This window comes from Eptesicus fuscus, chromosome 5 (genome assembly GCF_027574615.1).
Source record: "Eptesicus fuscus isolate TK198812 chromosome 5, DD_ASM_mEF_20220401, whole genome shotgun sequence".
NCBI lineage: Eukaryota > Metazoa > Chordata > Mammalia > Chiroptera > Vespertilionidae > Eptesicus > Eptesicus fuscus.
In genome coordinates this window covers 74,003,924-74,020,030 of record NC_072477.1, presented here as the reverse complement: position 1 = coordinate 74,020,030, position 16,107 = coordinate 74,003,924, and the positions used below count along the sequence as shown (strand labels likewise).

Below are 16,107 nucleotides of genomic sequence, written 5' to 3'. Positions count from 1 at the left end.
TTTTCTAAATACACCATTCTTTCTTTTCACTGCTTTCAATTATTTTTTCCTATAAATTCTCACACATTCTCTAAGCCTGTCCTTTTTGTTTATTGACCATGAGAATTGTTTTTACTTTTAAAATGTTTTGAAGATAATAACCTAGAGCCATAGCTGAAGTGTCACTTGGAATTGGTCTCCATTATTTAAAAACTAGAGGCCCAGTGCATGATTGAATCATGCACGTGTAGGGTCCCCCTACACGCTTTCGCTTTTCACAGTGGAGCTGGGTGCCTGTCTGCTCTGGCATCAGGCCTTTCAGAAGCCTCCAGCTCGGCTTCTGAAAGGCCTGGTGCAGGAGCAGACAGGCACCCAGCTCCCACGCTTTTGATGGTCCGCAGCCGCTGAAGGGGGCTACCCTGCTGTTGAGAGGCGCCAGGGGTGGAACTCCCGCCCCCGGCGCCTCTCAACGGCCGCTCAGGGGGGCTGTGGCAGACACCTGGCTACCCTGCCGTTGAGAGGTGCAGCTGGGTGTCCGCAGCAGGCCCCCTCAACGGCCGCGGATCTGGCCGTTGAGAGGCACAGGGGGCGGGAGTTCCGCCCCCTGCGCCTCTCAATAGCAGGGTAGCCCCCCTCAGTGGCAGCGCATCCGTGCCTCTCAATGGCCAGATAGGCCACCCCGAGTCCCGCCCCCCAGCCTCCCGCCGCCCAATCGTGGGCGTAGCGGAGTGAGGGTAATTTACATGTTACTCTATTATTAGATAGGATTCATACATGTTACATATACCCTATAATTTAATACTTTCTTATATGATTTATTGCTATTTTTGTTTGATAATTATGTCTCTCTAGATTATAAACTTTCTAGACCATAGGGCATCAATTTATTCTGTATAAGAAAAAAATAGTGCAGTTAATTACAACATAGAGGGATTCCAATATACTTATTGAATCATATCTTCTATGGAATTCACATGGAACATATGAATTCAGTAAATATTTAGTAATATAATAACTTAACCATAAATACATATTTCTTTACTTTGGGAGGCAATATGGTATATTAGTATGAGGGCAGATTCTGATATTAGACTGACTGGGATTGATACCAGCTTTGATCCTTAGCTGTGTACCCATGAATAAGTCATTAAATATTTCTGTGCCATAGTTTCCTAATATGCAAAAATTAGGATAATAATAATACTTGGGATTGTTATGAGACTCAAATGTGTTAATGGATGTGAAACAGAACAGATCTTAGCACACAATAATCACCTAATGTTAGTGGTCAATTTTGATCACTCTAGATACCATGAACGATGTTTAAAAAGTTGAGTAAAGACAATTTAGTATGATATATTACAACCTGGCAAAATCTATATGTTAGGATTGAATTATTTCATTATTTCTAAAACACCACATATGTACACTTACACATAATACACACACTTCTCACTGAAAACAAGCTCAAAATTATCTGAGGCTGAGCCCATGTTTCTCAGTATACTACACAACAGAAACTAAAAAGCAAAATTATTTTTAATGAATTCAAAGACTCATTTATATGTATAAATTAGTTTCTAATATTGTATGTGTACACTTGTTTATTTTAGAATGATAGAATAACCTTTGCAAATTACCTCAGAGAAATAGGACAATACAATTCCCTCATCTCCAAATCCTAATTCCATATATTGAGGTAACATAATCTCAAAGGGTGACACATAAAGAAGATTATAATAAAAAGACAAAATAAACATTAATCTAGTTACTTATCTAATTTTTCACATGTACATATTAGTGACAAAGTCATGATTAATTGATGAGTATTTTTGATAGAATACAGTAGAAAACAAGATTTCACTTCATCAAATGCTCTTTTATTTCTGAGTAACTATAAGAATACTGTTACTAAGTGATGTGACTCATAAACTAATCTCAAATTATAAATAGTGATATGCTGATATATTTCAGATGCTCTCATATCACCAACTATTATTCATTAAGTAGAAATAGAAAAACATTGGTACTAATTGTGGCTCTTTTTTTTATTCTTTTTGTAGAAAAGAACTTCTGGGACTTTTCTGATTTGAGTAAATGGATCTCAAAAATGAATCTGTAGTGACTGAGTTTATTTTACTAGGGTTTTCTGGACGATGGGAACTTCAGATTTTCTTCTTTGTGACATTCTCCTTGGTCTACAGTGCTACTGCATTGGGAAACATTCTCATTATAGTCACAGTGACATGTAGCAGCACCCTTCATTCCCCCATGTACTTCCTCCTTGGGAACCTCTCTTTTTTGGACATGTGTGTCTCCACTGTCGCCACACCCAAGATGCTCACAGACTTGCTCGCTGAACATAAGACCATCTCCATATGGGGCTGCATGACCCAGATGTTCTTTATGCACTTCTTTGGGGGTGCTGAGATGACTCTTTTGATAGCCATGGCCTTTGACAGATACGTAGCCATATGTAAACCTCTGCACTACAGGACAATCATGAGCCGTCGCTTGGTGAATGGGTTTGTGATACTTTCATGGATAATTGGGTTTATACACACCATGAGCCAGATGGTACTAATAGTGAATTTGCCTTTCTGTGGCCCCAATGTGGTAGACAATATATTTTGTGACCTCCCCCTTGTGATTAAGCTTGCTTGTACCAAAACTTATACCCTGGAACTATTTGTCATTGCTGACAGTGGGCTGCTCTCGCTTATCTGTTTCATCCTCCTGCTTGTCTCCTACGCTGTCATCCTGGTCACTGTCTGGCAAAGATCATCTGGAGGACTCTCCAAGGCTCTGTCCACATTGTCTGCACATGTCATTGTAGTCACTCTGTTCTTTGGACCTTGTATCTTTATCTATGCCTGGCCATTCAGTAGTTTTGCAGGCAATAAAATCCTTTCTGTATTTTACACTGTTATCACACCCTTCCTGAATCCGATCATTTATACCCTGAGAAATCAGAAAATGCAAGTGGCCATGAGAAAATTACGGTTCCTACTTGTTAGCTCTATGCAGAACTTCTAAATTTAAGCACAATAAAATTAACATTACTTTCAAATACTATGCTAACAGAACTTAAATAGATTATACATAACCCAGGGTTTCACTCTTCTTATGTTAAAACTAGAGGCCCGGTGCACGAAATTCGTGCATGGACGGGGGTTGTCCCTCAGCCCAGCCTGTACCCTATCCAATCTGGGACCCCTGAAGGGATGTCCAACTGTACATTTAGGGGGATCAGGCCTAAACGGGCAGTTGGATATCCCTCTCACAATCCAGGACAGCTTGCCTGCCTGCCTTCTGATTGCCCCTAACCGCTTCTGCCTGCCAGCCTGATCACCCCCTAAGCCTGTTTGCCCCCAACTTCCCTCCTCTGCCAGCCTGGTCACCCCTAACTGCCCTCTCCTGCAGGGTTGATCACCTCCAACTTCCCTCCCTTGCAGGCCTGGTCCCTCTCAACTGCCCTCCCTTGCAGGCAGGGTGACTCCCAACTGCCCTCTCCTGCTGGCCATCTTGTGGTGGCCATCTTGTGTCCACATGGGGGCAGGATCTTTGACCACATGGGGGCAGCTATATTGTGTGTTGCAGTGATGATCAATCTGCATATTACTCTTTTATTAGATAGGATAGAGGCTTGGTACAGGGGTGGGGGCCAGCTGGTTTGCCCTGAAGGGCGTCCTGGATCAGGTGGGGGTTCCCTTGGGGTGTGGGGTGGCCTGAGCAAGGGACCTGTGGTGGTTTGCAGGCCGGCCATGCCCCCTGGCAACCCAAGTGAGGCCCTGGTATCTGGGATTTATTTTCCTTCTACAATTGAAACTTTGTAGCCTGGAGCGGAGCCAAGCCTGGGGCTCCCTCGGAGGCTGGCAGCCATTTGTGTCGGGGTTATAATTGAAACTTTGTTGCCTTAAGCGGGTGGGCACGGCCAGGGTGTGCGGAAATCTTTGTTTCCCCTGTTGCCGTCGGCAACCCTGGCCTGCTCTCTCAATCCATTCTGCCACCATTTGTTTGAATTCGTTTACCTTCTATAATTGAAACTTTGTAGCTTGAGTGGAGGCTTAGGCCTGGCAAGGGCAGGTGGAAAGCTTGGCTTCCTCTGTTACCTAGGGAACCTTGCTCTCTGTGGCTGTAGCCATCTTGGTTTGATTAATTTGCATACTCGCTCTGATTGGATGGTGGGTGTGGCTTGTGGGTGTGTCGGAGGTATGGTCAATTTGCATATTTGTCTATTATTAGATAGGATCATAACCAGTATAGAAAAAAATAATCAAATATTTTAATGATCACAATGCAGTTATAACATATTATGATAATTAGCAGCCTGCAGCAAAAAAGACATAAAATCATTGAGTACTTTTACATAGCCATTCAATATATATTTACAGTACTAATAAAGAAATAAATATGACTAATTAGAGCTTTAGTCCTCTTATTTGACAAGGTAATATGTCAAATTTTTGAGGAAAATAGATTCGTGTCACAATATTATCTATAATAATAAAAGCATAATATGCAAATTGACCGAACGACTGAATGGACGACCACGCTATGACACGCACTGGTACCAGGCCAGCCAAGGCGGGTGTGATGCGATTAGTCGGAGGGCCCGGCCATTGCCCCATGCTCATCCTGCAGACGGAGGCCCAGGCCACCATCTGAGGGGCGATCAATGGGGGGCTTCACAATTGTTCGCCCCAAAGAGGGAGGCCCAGGCCACCCTCTGCGCAGCAATCAATCATGGAGCCCCGGCTAAGTGGGTGCAGCCTCCCTCTACTGGGTTGATCACAGAGCCCTGTGATCAATCGCCCCTCAGAGAGAGGCCCAGGTCACCCGGCTGGCAGTGCTGCAGCAAATGGGTGGGGCCTCCCTCTGCAGGGAGATCAATCTGGGAGCCCTGTGATCAATTGCCCCACAGAGGGTGGCCCAGGCTACTGGCCAGTGACGCTCTGGCAGGTATGCAGGGCTGGCCAGCAATTGCCCCACAGAAGGAGGCCCAGGCCAGCCAAGTGATCGCACCCCATGCCTATCACCTGCAGAGGGAGGTGACCAGTGGCAAGGGAGAGGGAGTGCAGAGCCGCACAAATGGCAAGCAGTGGCAGCATTGGGGGCAGGGCCAGCTGCCAGCAGCCAGGGCAAGGAAAGCACCAATACACCCTCATCGCCGGCCAGGCCTAGGGACCCTACCTGAGGGGTCCCAGGTTGCAAGAGGGTGCAGGCTGGGCTGAGGGACATCCCCCAACTCCATGCATGAATTTTGTGCACTGGACCTCTAGTATATAATAAAAGCCCAGCAACTGAATGGCAAAATGACCAGTCATGATGACATGCACTGACCCCCAGGGTGCAGACGCTCAATGCAGTGGGAGCAGCCACTCAGAGGGTGGGTCCACAGCGGCTTGGCTAACTGGGTTGAGCGGCTGCTCCTGCAGCAGGCCCCACCAGTGCACAAATCCCATGCACTGGGCCTCTAGTTTCATTATAAACAAAGATGAATGATGAGCAAGAAGAATCCCAGAGGTTCCATTTACCTAAAAATATCCTAATTATATTAATTGAGAACTTAATTTGCATCTCATGTTCTAATGTGGAATGGTGGTAGATAAGATTTCTTCTTTTTTAAAATATATTTTTATTGTTGAAAGCATTACAGATTTCCCTTTTTCCTCCTCAATGACCCCCTTCCTCCCCACCCCTGACCCTTTCTAGGCCTTCACCCCACTATTGCCTGTGTCTATGGGTTAATCATATATGCATATAAATTATTAGGTTGATCTCTTCCCTCTCCCACCGCATTCCCTCTGAGGAGCCTCAGTGTGTTGCCTGCTTCCATGTCTCTGGATCTATTTTGTTTGTCAGTTTATTATGTTCATTAGATTCCACATATAAGTGAGATCATATAATAGTTGTCTTTCTCTGACTGGCTGGTTTCATTTAGTGTAATACTTTCCCAGTCTCTCCATGCTGTCTTAAAGGGTAACAGATCCTTCTTTTTTTATAGTTGCATAGTATTCCATGGTGTAAATGTACCACAGTGTTTTTATCCACTCATCTACTGCTGGGCACTTGGACTATTTCCAGATCTTAGTTATTGTAAATTGCATTGCTATGAACATAGGGGTGCATACATTCTTTCTGACTAGTGTTTTGGGTTTCTTAGGATATATTCCTAGAAGTAGGATCACTAGGTCAAATGGCAGTTCCATTTTAAATTTTTTTTAGGAAACTCTACATTGATTTGCATAGTGGCTGCACCAGTCTGTATTCTCACCAGTAGTGTACTAGGATTCCCTTTTTTCCACATCTTGCCAGCACTTACCATTTGTTGATTTATTGATGGTAGTCATTCTAGCAGGTGTGAGGTGGTACCTCATTGTTGTTTTAATTTGCATCTCTCTGATGATTAGTGACTTTGAGCATTTTTTCATGTCTCTTGGCCATTTGCATGTCCTCTTTGGAGAAGTGTCTATTTAGGTCTCCTGCCTATTTTTTATTGGGTTGTCTGCTATCATTTTGTTGAGTTGTATGAGTACTTTATATATTTTGGCTATTAACCCCTTATCAGATGTATCATTGATAAATATGTTCTCCCATACAGTGGTTTTTCTTTTCATTTTGATGCTGGCTTATGTTGCTGTACAGAAGCTTTTTATTTATGTAGTTCCATTTGTTTCTTTTTTTCCTTTGTTTCTTTTGTCCTTGGCATTGTATCAGTGAAAATTTTGCTACATGAGATGTCTGATATTTTGCTGCCTATGTTCTCTTCAAGGATTTTTGTGGTTTCACAGCTTACATTTAAATATTTTATCCATTGTGAGTTTATTCTTGTGAATGGTGTAAGTTGATGGTCTAGTTTCATTTTTTTTTTGCATGAAAACACCATTTATTGAAGCGATTGTCTTTACTCCATTGTATGCTCTTGCTTCCTTTATCAAATATTAATTGAGCATGGTGGCTTGGGTTGATTTCTGCATTATCTGTTCTGTTCCATTGATCTATATGCCTCTTCTTGTGCAGTACCAGGCTAAGGTTTATTCTTTTATATGATGATTTGCTTCCTTCTTCAACACTAAGGTGACTTTTGTTTTAAGAACTTGAAGGCTGGTTTTGAGTTATGATTGAATTAACTTATCTATTATTAAATTGAGTTATTATTGAACTGACTTCTCCTCACCTAGAAATGGAAAAAATATTGACTTCTCTATAGGTTCAAACATCCATCTAATTAAACAAAGAGAAAGAAAAAAAGGAAAAAATAATTGCATACATATAAATAATAAAATGTTGGGCTCCACTTTTATCTTTTTTCCTAATATCATATCTCCATATATAAGCAAGATAGACTCCTATTTATTTTGTCACCCTGTATTTCACATAACTAGGATTAAAGTCCACTGTCTAATAGAATTATCAAACACCAGTGTATATAACTACAGAGAAATTGGTCTTAAAATTTTTTGCCTAGCTCGGTGTGGCTCAGCGGTTGATCATTGACCCAGGAACCAAGAGGTCACCAGTTTGATTCCCAGTCTGGGTTGTGGGCTCAATCCCCAGTAATGAGCATGCAGGAAACAGTCAATCAATGATTCTTTCTCATCATTAATGTTTCTATCTCTCTCTTCCTCTCCTTTCCTCTCTGAAATCAATAAAAATATATTTTTAAAATGTCTTCAACTTGTAGTAACCAAGAACAACATAATTTTAGAGTAATGAAGTATTACTAATTTCAAAATAACACACGGATTTAGGAACTTAAAATAAAAGAATGAGAAGGGAACATTTGGAATGCTAGAAAGCAGTAAGCCAGCCTGAATCATGGAGGACATGTCTGGAGTAGAAGTATTGATAATAATTTATTATCGATTGAGTAATAAGCAACCATATAAAGAGTTAAGAAATTCTGTAAGCAAAAATGGAACTCCCATTTGACCCAGTGATCCCACTTCTAGGAATATATCCCAAGAAACTAGAAACACCAATCAGAAAGGATATATGCACCCCTATGTTCATAGCAGCACAATTTACCATAGCTAAGGTTTGGAAACAGCCAAAATGCCCATCAGCAGATGAGTAGATTAGAAAACTGTGGTACATCTACACAATGGAATACTGTGCTGCAGTAAAAAAGAAGGAGTTCTTACCATTTGCAACAGCATAGATGGAACTGGAGAGCATTATGCTAAGTGAAATAAGCCAGTCAGAGAAAGATAAATACCACATGATCTCACTCATTTGTGGAATATAATGAACAACAAAAACTGGTGAACAGGGACAGATCCAGAGACAGAGAAGCATCAATCAGACTGCCAAACCTCAGAGGGAAGATAGGGGAGGGTGGGGGAAAGGAGGAGAGATCAACCAAAGGACTTGTATGCATGAATATAAGCTTAACCAATGGACACGAACACCAGGGGGGTGAGGGCATGAGTGGTGGTGGGGTGGGGAGGGGTTAATGGGGAGGTGAGGACACATATGTAATACCTTAATCAATAAAGAAATTTAAAAAAAAAAGAAATTCTGTAAGCATTAACATGGAAAATTCCCCAAGATATACGGAAAGTTATAAATAAGGTGCAAGATATTGTGTATGATATTGTTTTAAAACATCTTAACTTCCATGGCTTAAAGTCTTTTTATTTTTCAACTTTATTTTTATTATTGACACTATTACAGATGACTCTATTTCCCCCTCCTTTGTCCACCTCCACCCAACACCAACTCGCTCTTTCCTCGCTCTTTCATCAGCACATGCTGTCTGTGCCTAGGACATATGGATGGACAACAGACATTATGAAAAGACTAGAGGCCCGGTGCATGAAATTTGTGCACGGGGGAGGGGGTGTGAGTCCCTCAGCCCAGCCTGCACCCTCTCCAATCTGGGACATCCCTCTCACAATCCAGGACTGCTGGCTCCCAACTGCTCGCCTGCCTGCCAGCCTGATTACACCCTAACTACTCCCCTGCCAGCCTGATCAATGCCTAACTGCTCCCCTGTCAGCCCGATTGCCCCTAAATGCCCTCCCCTGCCGGCCTGGTCACCCCTAACTGCCCTCCCCTGCTGGCCTGGTCACCCTTAACTGTCCTTCCCTGAAGGCCTGGTTGCCCCTAACTATCCTCCCCTGCAGGCCTGGTCCCCCCCAACTGCCCTCCCCAGCAGGCCTGGTCCCTCCCAACTGCCCTTCCCTGCTGGCCATCTTGTGGTGGCTGTCTTGTGTCCACATGGGAGTGGCCATCTTTGACCACATGAAGGTGGCCATCTTGTGTGTTGGAGTGATGGTCAATTTGCATATTACCTCTTTATTATATAGGATGCTCAATATCACTAATCATCAGAGAGATGCAAATTAAAACCACAATGAGATATTATCTCACACCTGCCAGAATGACTACCATCAATAAATCAACAAACAATTGCTGGCAAAGCATTTTTTAAAAGAAAGGATTTATTGGGCCATAAAGGACCAGGTGAAGTCTAAACCACAAGAAGCATCAGTAGGTGGAAAAGGCAATGTGTCCATTGTCAAAGAGTTGAGGACCACTTAAAAGTTTTTATTTATTGATTGATTTTTAGAGAGAGGGAAGGAGAGAGAGAGGTCAATTTGTTGTTCCACTTATTCATGAATTCATTTTTTTGTATGTGCCCTGACTAGGAATCAAACCACAACCTTGGTGTATCAGGATGACACTCTAACGTGCTGAATGACCTGGCTAGGGCTGAGGAGTGCTTTTTATACAGTATGTTTGGGGGGGAAATGATGTAAATTGTTTTGAAATAATTTATATTTGCTATAGATGAGGAGATGGGATAGGTAAAGTGGGGTCAGTTCTATAATAGGAGCACCGTCTGTAAGGAAGGAATATTTATTACTTTTGATTGGTTACAGGCAACAGTTCTGAAAATTTGTGCATATGCAGGATGCAGTGGTGTTCTAGTGGTGGGCCACTAGACTCCTGGATGTTGATTCAAAGCTCCAGCATCCATTCAGGAATGTGAGCAGTCTTTTGTCAGCTGGCCCTCAGCTATTAACAGGCTAACTGCTCACTCTCTCTCTCTCATTCTCCAGGTGCTGTAATTTAATTTAGAACATAGACCTTTTTTCTTGTCAATATGATTTAAAGGTATGTTCAAATGGTGGGGAAAGAATGTACATAAAATTTACTTATAACTCTAGGTAGTGGACATACAGTGCAATGTACAGATCTTATAACATAGAAACTCACACCTGAAGCCTATATATTCATGTTGACCAGTCACCCCAGTCAATTTAATAAATAAAAAAGAATAATTTAAAAATTTACTTATATAATCATAGTTTTGAAATTTATGCATTAAATTGATAATTTCCTCTCTTGAAGCATGGGTAATGGATGGGAGACTGATGAGACGATTTCTCACTGAATATACAGAGTGTCTCCAAAAAATATACACACTTTAACAGCTGATAGCTCAATTTTGAAAATGAAATATATTTTAATAAACACTGCCTTTATAATTATGCAAAGTGTGTGTATACATTTGTGGGGGGCACCCTATATTTTTTTCTTTTATTTTTTATTAAATTTATTCAGGTGACATTGATAAATAACATTATACAGGTTTCAAGTACAGCTCTATAGTTCATCATCTGCATATTGCATCATGTGTTTACCACCCAAAGTCAAGTCTCCTTCACAAGAAATTGATAGTTTCCTCTCTTAAACCATGAATAATGGATGGGAGACTATGATGGGAGGATTTCTTACTGAATATATATATTAGAAGCCCGGTGCACAAAATTCGTGCACTGGGAAGGGGGGTCCCTCAACCAGCCTGCCCCCTCTTACAGTTCAGGAGCCTTCAGGGGATCTCCTACTGACGGCTTAGACCCACTCCCCACGGGACCGGGCCTAAACTACAGTCTAGCCTCCCTCTGAGGGAGGCAACCGGCTGATCAGGGGAAGGCGCCACCCCCATCACCCCGCTGCTGCTGCCACTGCCGGCCTCTGCAGCCACCAAAGTGTTTTCATCAACATGGACTCCAGTCCCTTCACCACAAAAAAATGACAACTTTCTTTAGGTATTTTCAAGATGTCTCTTTCATAGGATATGACATTTCTTTCTTTGTTTTTTTATCCTCACCTGAGGATATTTTTCCATTGATTTTTAGAGAGCATGAAAGAGAGAGGGAAAGACAGAGAGAAACAATGTGAGAGGGACACTTTGATTGGTTGTCTCCTGCATGAGCCCTGACCTGGGCCCTGGCCAGGGAGGAGCCTGCAACCTAGGTACATGCCCTTGATCAGAATCGAACCCAGACCCTGCTGTCCCCAGGCTGAGGCTCTATTCACTGAGCCAAACCGGCTAGGGCAGGATATGACATTTCTTAGCCCCTCCAGCAGCGGACCTTCATTTTTTCCTCCAGGAGTGAAGTGGAAAAACCCTATATCACCTTCTTGGATTCTTATTACCCAAGTTACCAAGAACACTGCGAGTGGCATACAGGGAGCTTAGCCAATGAGCATTAAGAAAAGGTGTTTCCTCTGCAGCTAACGTGCAGAGGCAGGACTGCTGGTGCGCTGTCTCCCAGTGGGGGCAGGCCCCTGTGTGTTGTGTCTCTGCTCTGGGCCCACCCCCAGTCCCAGCAGCTGTGGGCAGCATGCAGTCCTCTCCCGCCCATCTGCATGTGCAGCCTCCTCCTGAGCCGTTGTAACTGTTATGGCGTCCAGGCTAACTTGCATATTACTTCTCTCTCTCTCTCTCTCTCTCTCTCTCTAAAATATATATATATATATATATATATATATATATATATATATATATATACACTAGAGGCCTAGTGCATGATTGAATCATGCACGTGTAGGGTCCCCTACACGCTTTCGCTTTCGATCACGGTGGAGCTGGGTGCCTGTCCGCTGGTGCACCAGGCCTTTCAGAAGCCTCCGGGTCTGTGGAGGCTTCTGAAAGGCCTGGTGCCAGAGCAGACAGGCACCCAGCTCCCCCGCTTTTGATGGTCCGCGGTGGGATGTGAGCTCGCTGCCCCAGAGGCCCCTTCTGTTCCGCAGCACAGCCATGGCACAGACGCTGAGCTCGCGCTGCCGCTGGTGACGCGAGCTCAGTGTCCCGCCGGCCCAATCGGCTACCCTGGCCACCCCGAGTCCCGCCCCCCAGTGCCTCCCACTGGCCCAATCGTGGGCGTAGCGGAGTGATGGTAATTTACATATTACCCTTTTATTAGGTAGGAGATAGATAGATAGATAGATAGATAGATAGATAGATAGATAGATGATAGATAGATAGATAGATAGATAGATAGATAGATAGAGATATAGATATGTATTTTCACTTTAAAAAATGTTTAACTTTGAAAATATATTTTCTATAAAAATTAGATGTATATTTAAAACAGCATGGCTTATTCTATCACTCATCTTATCTTGTCTGAGTCATTTCCATGTTATTAAACTGCAATACTATTCATAGCTTCTCCATCTAAAATCATGAGTTATTGCTGATTCCTCTTTTCAGACATCATGTGTATCAGCAAGTCTAAATGTCTTTACCATTAAAAGACATCAAGTTCTATTTATTACTTCTACTACCACCTCCTTCTCTCACCCTCTCCCAGGCTAAGATCCCAACACGTCATGAACATGGTACTGAAAAATCTCCAAACTGTCCTTCTTTTACCCTTGCCTCCCTCAATCCATTATCCACACAGTAGGCAGAGTGACCTTCAGATTACACTATAATTACACACTTAGAATAACAACCAAGTGCCACATCCTGTGCAACATCTGCCTACCTCTCTGAGATTGCCTTATACTTTCCCTCCATTTGCCTGCCACCATGGTCTCCTTTCTGTTGTTCCTCAACACACCAGCTCTTTTCCTTCTTCATGGTCATTGTTCTTGCTTTTCCTGTTGCCTGGAATGCCTCTCTTTCTGGTATCCCATAGCTACATTTGTTTGGTTATTTAGACCTCAGCTTAAATGTCACCTCCCCAGAGAGCACTTTTCTAATAATAAAAAAGAATGCCCTTCTTGTCTCCATTCATTCCCACAAATATCACTGTTATAGTCTTTTATTCTCTGGCATTTTTTTTTTTTTTGCCATTTTCTTTGCTCTTTGACTGGCTCCTTCCACTAGAATGTAAAATCCCTGAGACCAAGGATCTTAGCTATCATAAACAGTGCCAAATTGCTCACCCACCTATTCAGTAGGTCTTCCAAATGATAAATACTCAAAACTTCTGTGAAATGAAGAAAATTCATGGGCAAGAACAACAGTGCGGTGGTTGTGGGGATGGATGGAGGTGGTAGAGGATAAAGCATGATGGGAACAATAAAATTAAATTTAATTAAAAAACAAAAGTAAAAGGAATAAAAAACAGAAATACAGGGGTGGGAAAAAGTAGGTTTACAGTTTTTAATGTGTAAAATGATATAATAATAATATAAGAATAAACTGTTTCACATACTTACAACTGTAAACCTCTGTACGTTTCCAATTTTTCAGATTGGGAACTATCTGAGGAAGCATGCAACATTTTCCCAAGAAACAACCCTCATGGGTGGGGCCAGAACTATAATCTTGCCTTTTGAGTTCCATTCTTGTGATATTTTCACTATTATTGGATGTCTTGCTTAGTAAACTAGCACGGGTCAATCGAGATCCACCCATTAAAACACACACGTCTTTCTTCTTAATGTTATACAGTTGCCTAAGATGAAAAAGGTTTCTTGGCATAGAGGAGAGGGTTACTGTTGAGAGCTCATTTCTAGTTAGATCTCATTACTTTTAATGAATTCTAAAGCATCGTGGCATGGTAAATTATGATAAGTGAGATCCCTGAGAAGTCTGTAATTACATAAAACACGACAAACACGAAACAAAGACTTTGCATTTCCAAAGATCTCTCATCTCTCTTCCTTTTCTCTCTCTCTTCTCCCTCCTCTCCCCTTCATTTTCTGTATAATTATATATGGCTTTGCAGTCCTCATATCTTGGTGGCCAGGTTTCTCTGTATCTCCATTTTTTTTCTCTTATTTTTTTTCCATATGTGTTTTTCCATTTTTCTCCTCTGTTCTTCTCTTTTTTCTAATTATTTTATATTTCTAACTTTCTGTCTTTCTGGAAACTTATTCTACACATAAACTTTTACATCAACAAAGTGACATATGTTTAAAATTATTTATTTGCAGCACAGATTATAATAGGAATAAAAACTACAAATACCATTATCTCCATCTCTTCACCTCTTTCTTCCACTTTCCCACATCTCCCACTGCATTACTGTCTGAACTGGACATAGATTTGAATAAAAGTATACTTGATAGTATGTTGTATTTCTTTTGTGAAAACTGTTTTTTATTTTATTTTTAGACTCAGATTTATTTCATTTTCCTTTTTAATGTATAAAAAATGAATGAAATGGATTTTTGTATGATTAAATAATTTCCCCTCAGCAATATTTTTAAATTAAAAACAGAAAGGTCTTCATTTTACTATAGCAGAACACAGAAACAACATATTCAAAAAGTGAATGAATATGAATACCAAAATCACACCAAATTAATTTTTCTCTTATTTGAGAGGGCACAGCCCTAGAGAGTGTATAAGAAAGCATAACGCTCTCTTACTCAGGAAGACTTAAACTTGAAAAGTATTTTTGAGCATAACATATTATTTTACTACCTAGCTCTTCTGCACCAAAAATATGCCAGCATACTTACCACTAAGTAATCTCAGTACTTTAACTTATTAAACATCAATGCCTTCTTACCACTTATACGAATTATTTAATAAGATCACTGTTATTGATAAAATGTCAAAACCAAGATTCTAATGAGATCCAGTGGGGCCTTAGCTGACCTATGTTTTGAATATTTAGTCCTTAAAATTTTCTAATTTTAGTTTACATTCGAATAATTACCATTGGAAGGAATCTACAGGCTGAAGGTTGCTGTAAAACCCCAAGGAATATTCCCAATTGCATCATAAATTTGTACATTTCACAATTTATGATTATTCACCATGAGAATATATATTTAAGGAAGAATTCTGAAATACTCAGTTGATCTTCTTATCATAAGAAAGAGGAGGATAGCTATATGTTTGAGAGTAGTATTGGACTCCTGGCAAGGTGAAATTTTTGGTCATTCTTTGAAGTTTTTTTTAACTGAGAGGAAGAAGAAATAGAACAAAATTCATACTCTTTGTCTGGGACATCTGCCTTAAAATGCATGAGGACAGGATAATGCTGCAGAAACAGAGAAAGGGTAAGATCTAAATTCATACATATAGCACTTCCTACTCTGTTTCTCAAATACACCGCCTGTTACGTCTTCCTGATGCTTAGTATTATTTTAAAGGGCCTAAAATATTTAATTGCACTATTATAAAAAATGAAAATGGCAATAACTTTGGAAGATTCACCATTTGTATTTAAACTTGAGTATCACACAAATGACTGATTTCCCCCTCAGAGATAACATGGAGGAGAAAATCAGAATTCACAAGTCAGAAGGAGTAAGTAGGCTGAGTTCCAGAGACAACCCTCACTAACTTTACAAGTTGGCAAACCCCTTGATCCCCTACTCAACTGTCATGAGTTTCCTGCATATGGTTCTATTATACACCAATATAAGGCTCAGACTTAGGGATCTTAAAACAAGACAATTCACAAACCTTAGCTGAATTAGAGAAGAAAACTTTACATTTACCCTTCCTTGAACCTCCACAAGTTCCTACCTTGAAATGTCCCATTTAAGCAGTCACCGTTTCCTCTGGGATTAACTGCAGGGCAGTGACAAAAGATCTAGTGACATAGTGTCTACTTTGCATGTTTTTCTATAATTTATTTAATCACTGAATGTTTTCTTAGTTCATTTTAAGTAGATGTGAATTGACTACTAATCACCTAATTTGACCTTTATATTAATGCTGTGAAGTAAAAAGAATGAATGTATTATTTCTCCTTTATAGATTTAAAAATCAGGTTTCAAAGGACTAAATGACATTTAAAGTTTATAGTTTCCAAATTGTAGAATAATTCCCAAACCAATGCTCTTCCTACAATATTCATGATACTGTCTAAAACTTTTAAGTATGAGAGAACTATAGAGGTTTCCATCATCTAA

General features: G+C 40.9%; 1 protein-coding gene across 1 annotated transcript; it reads left to right on the top strand.

The window, feature by feature from the left end:
- The first annotated feature begins 2,076 nt into the window (after positions 1-2,076).
- Positions 2,077-3,015, top strand: LOC103287261 (olfactory receptor 4L1-like). The gene has a single exon (XM_008142939.2). The coding sequence runs from the start codon at positions 2,077-2,079 to the stop codon at positions 3,013-3,015; it is 939 nt and encodes a 312-aa protein (XP_008141161.2).
- Positions 3,016-16,107: the final 13,092 nt, after the last annotated feature.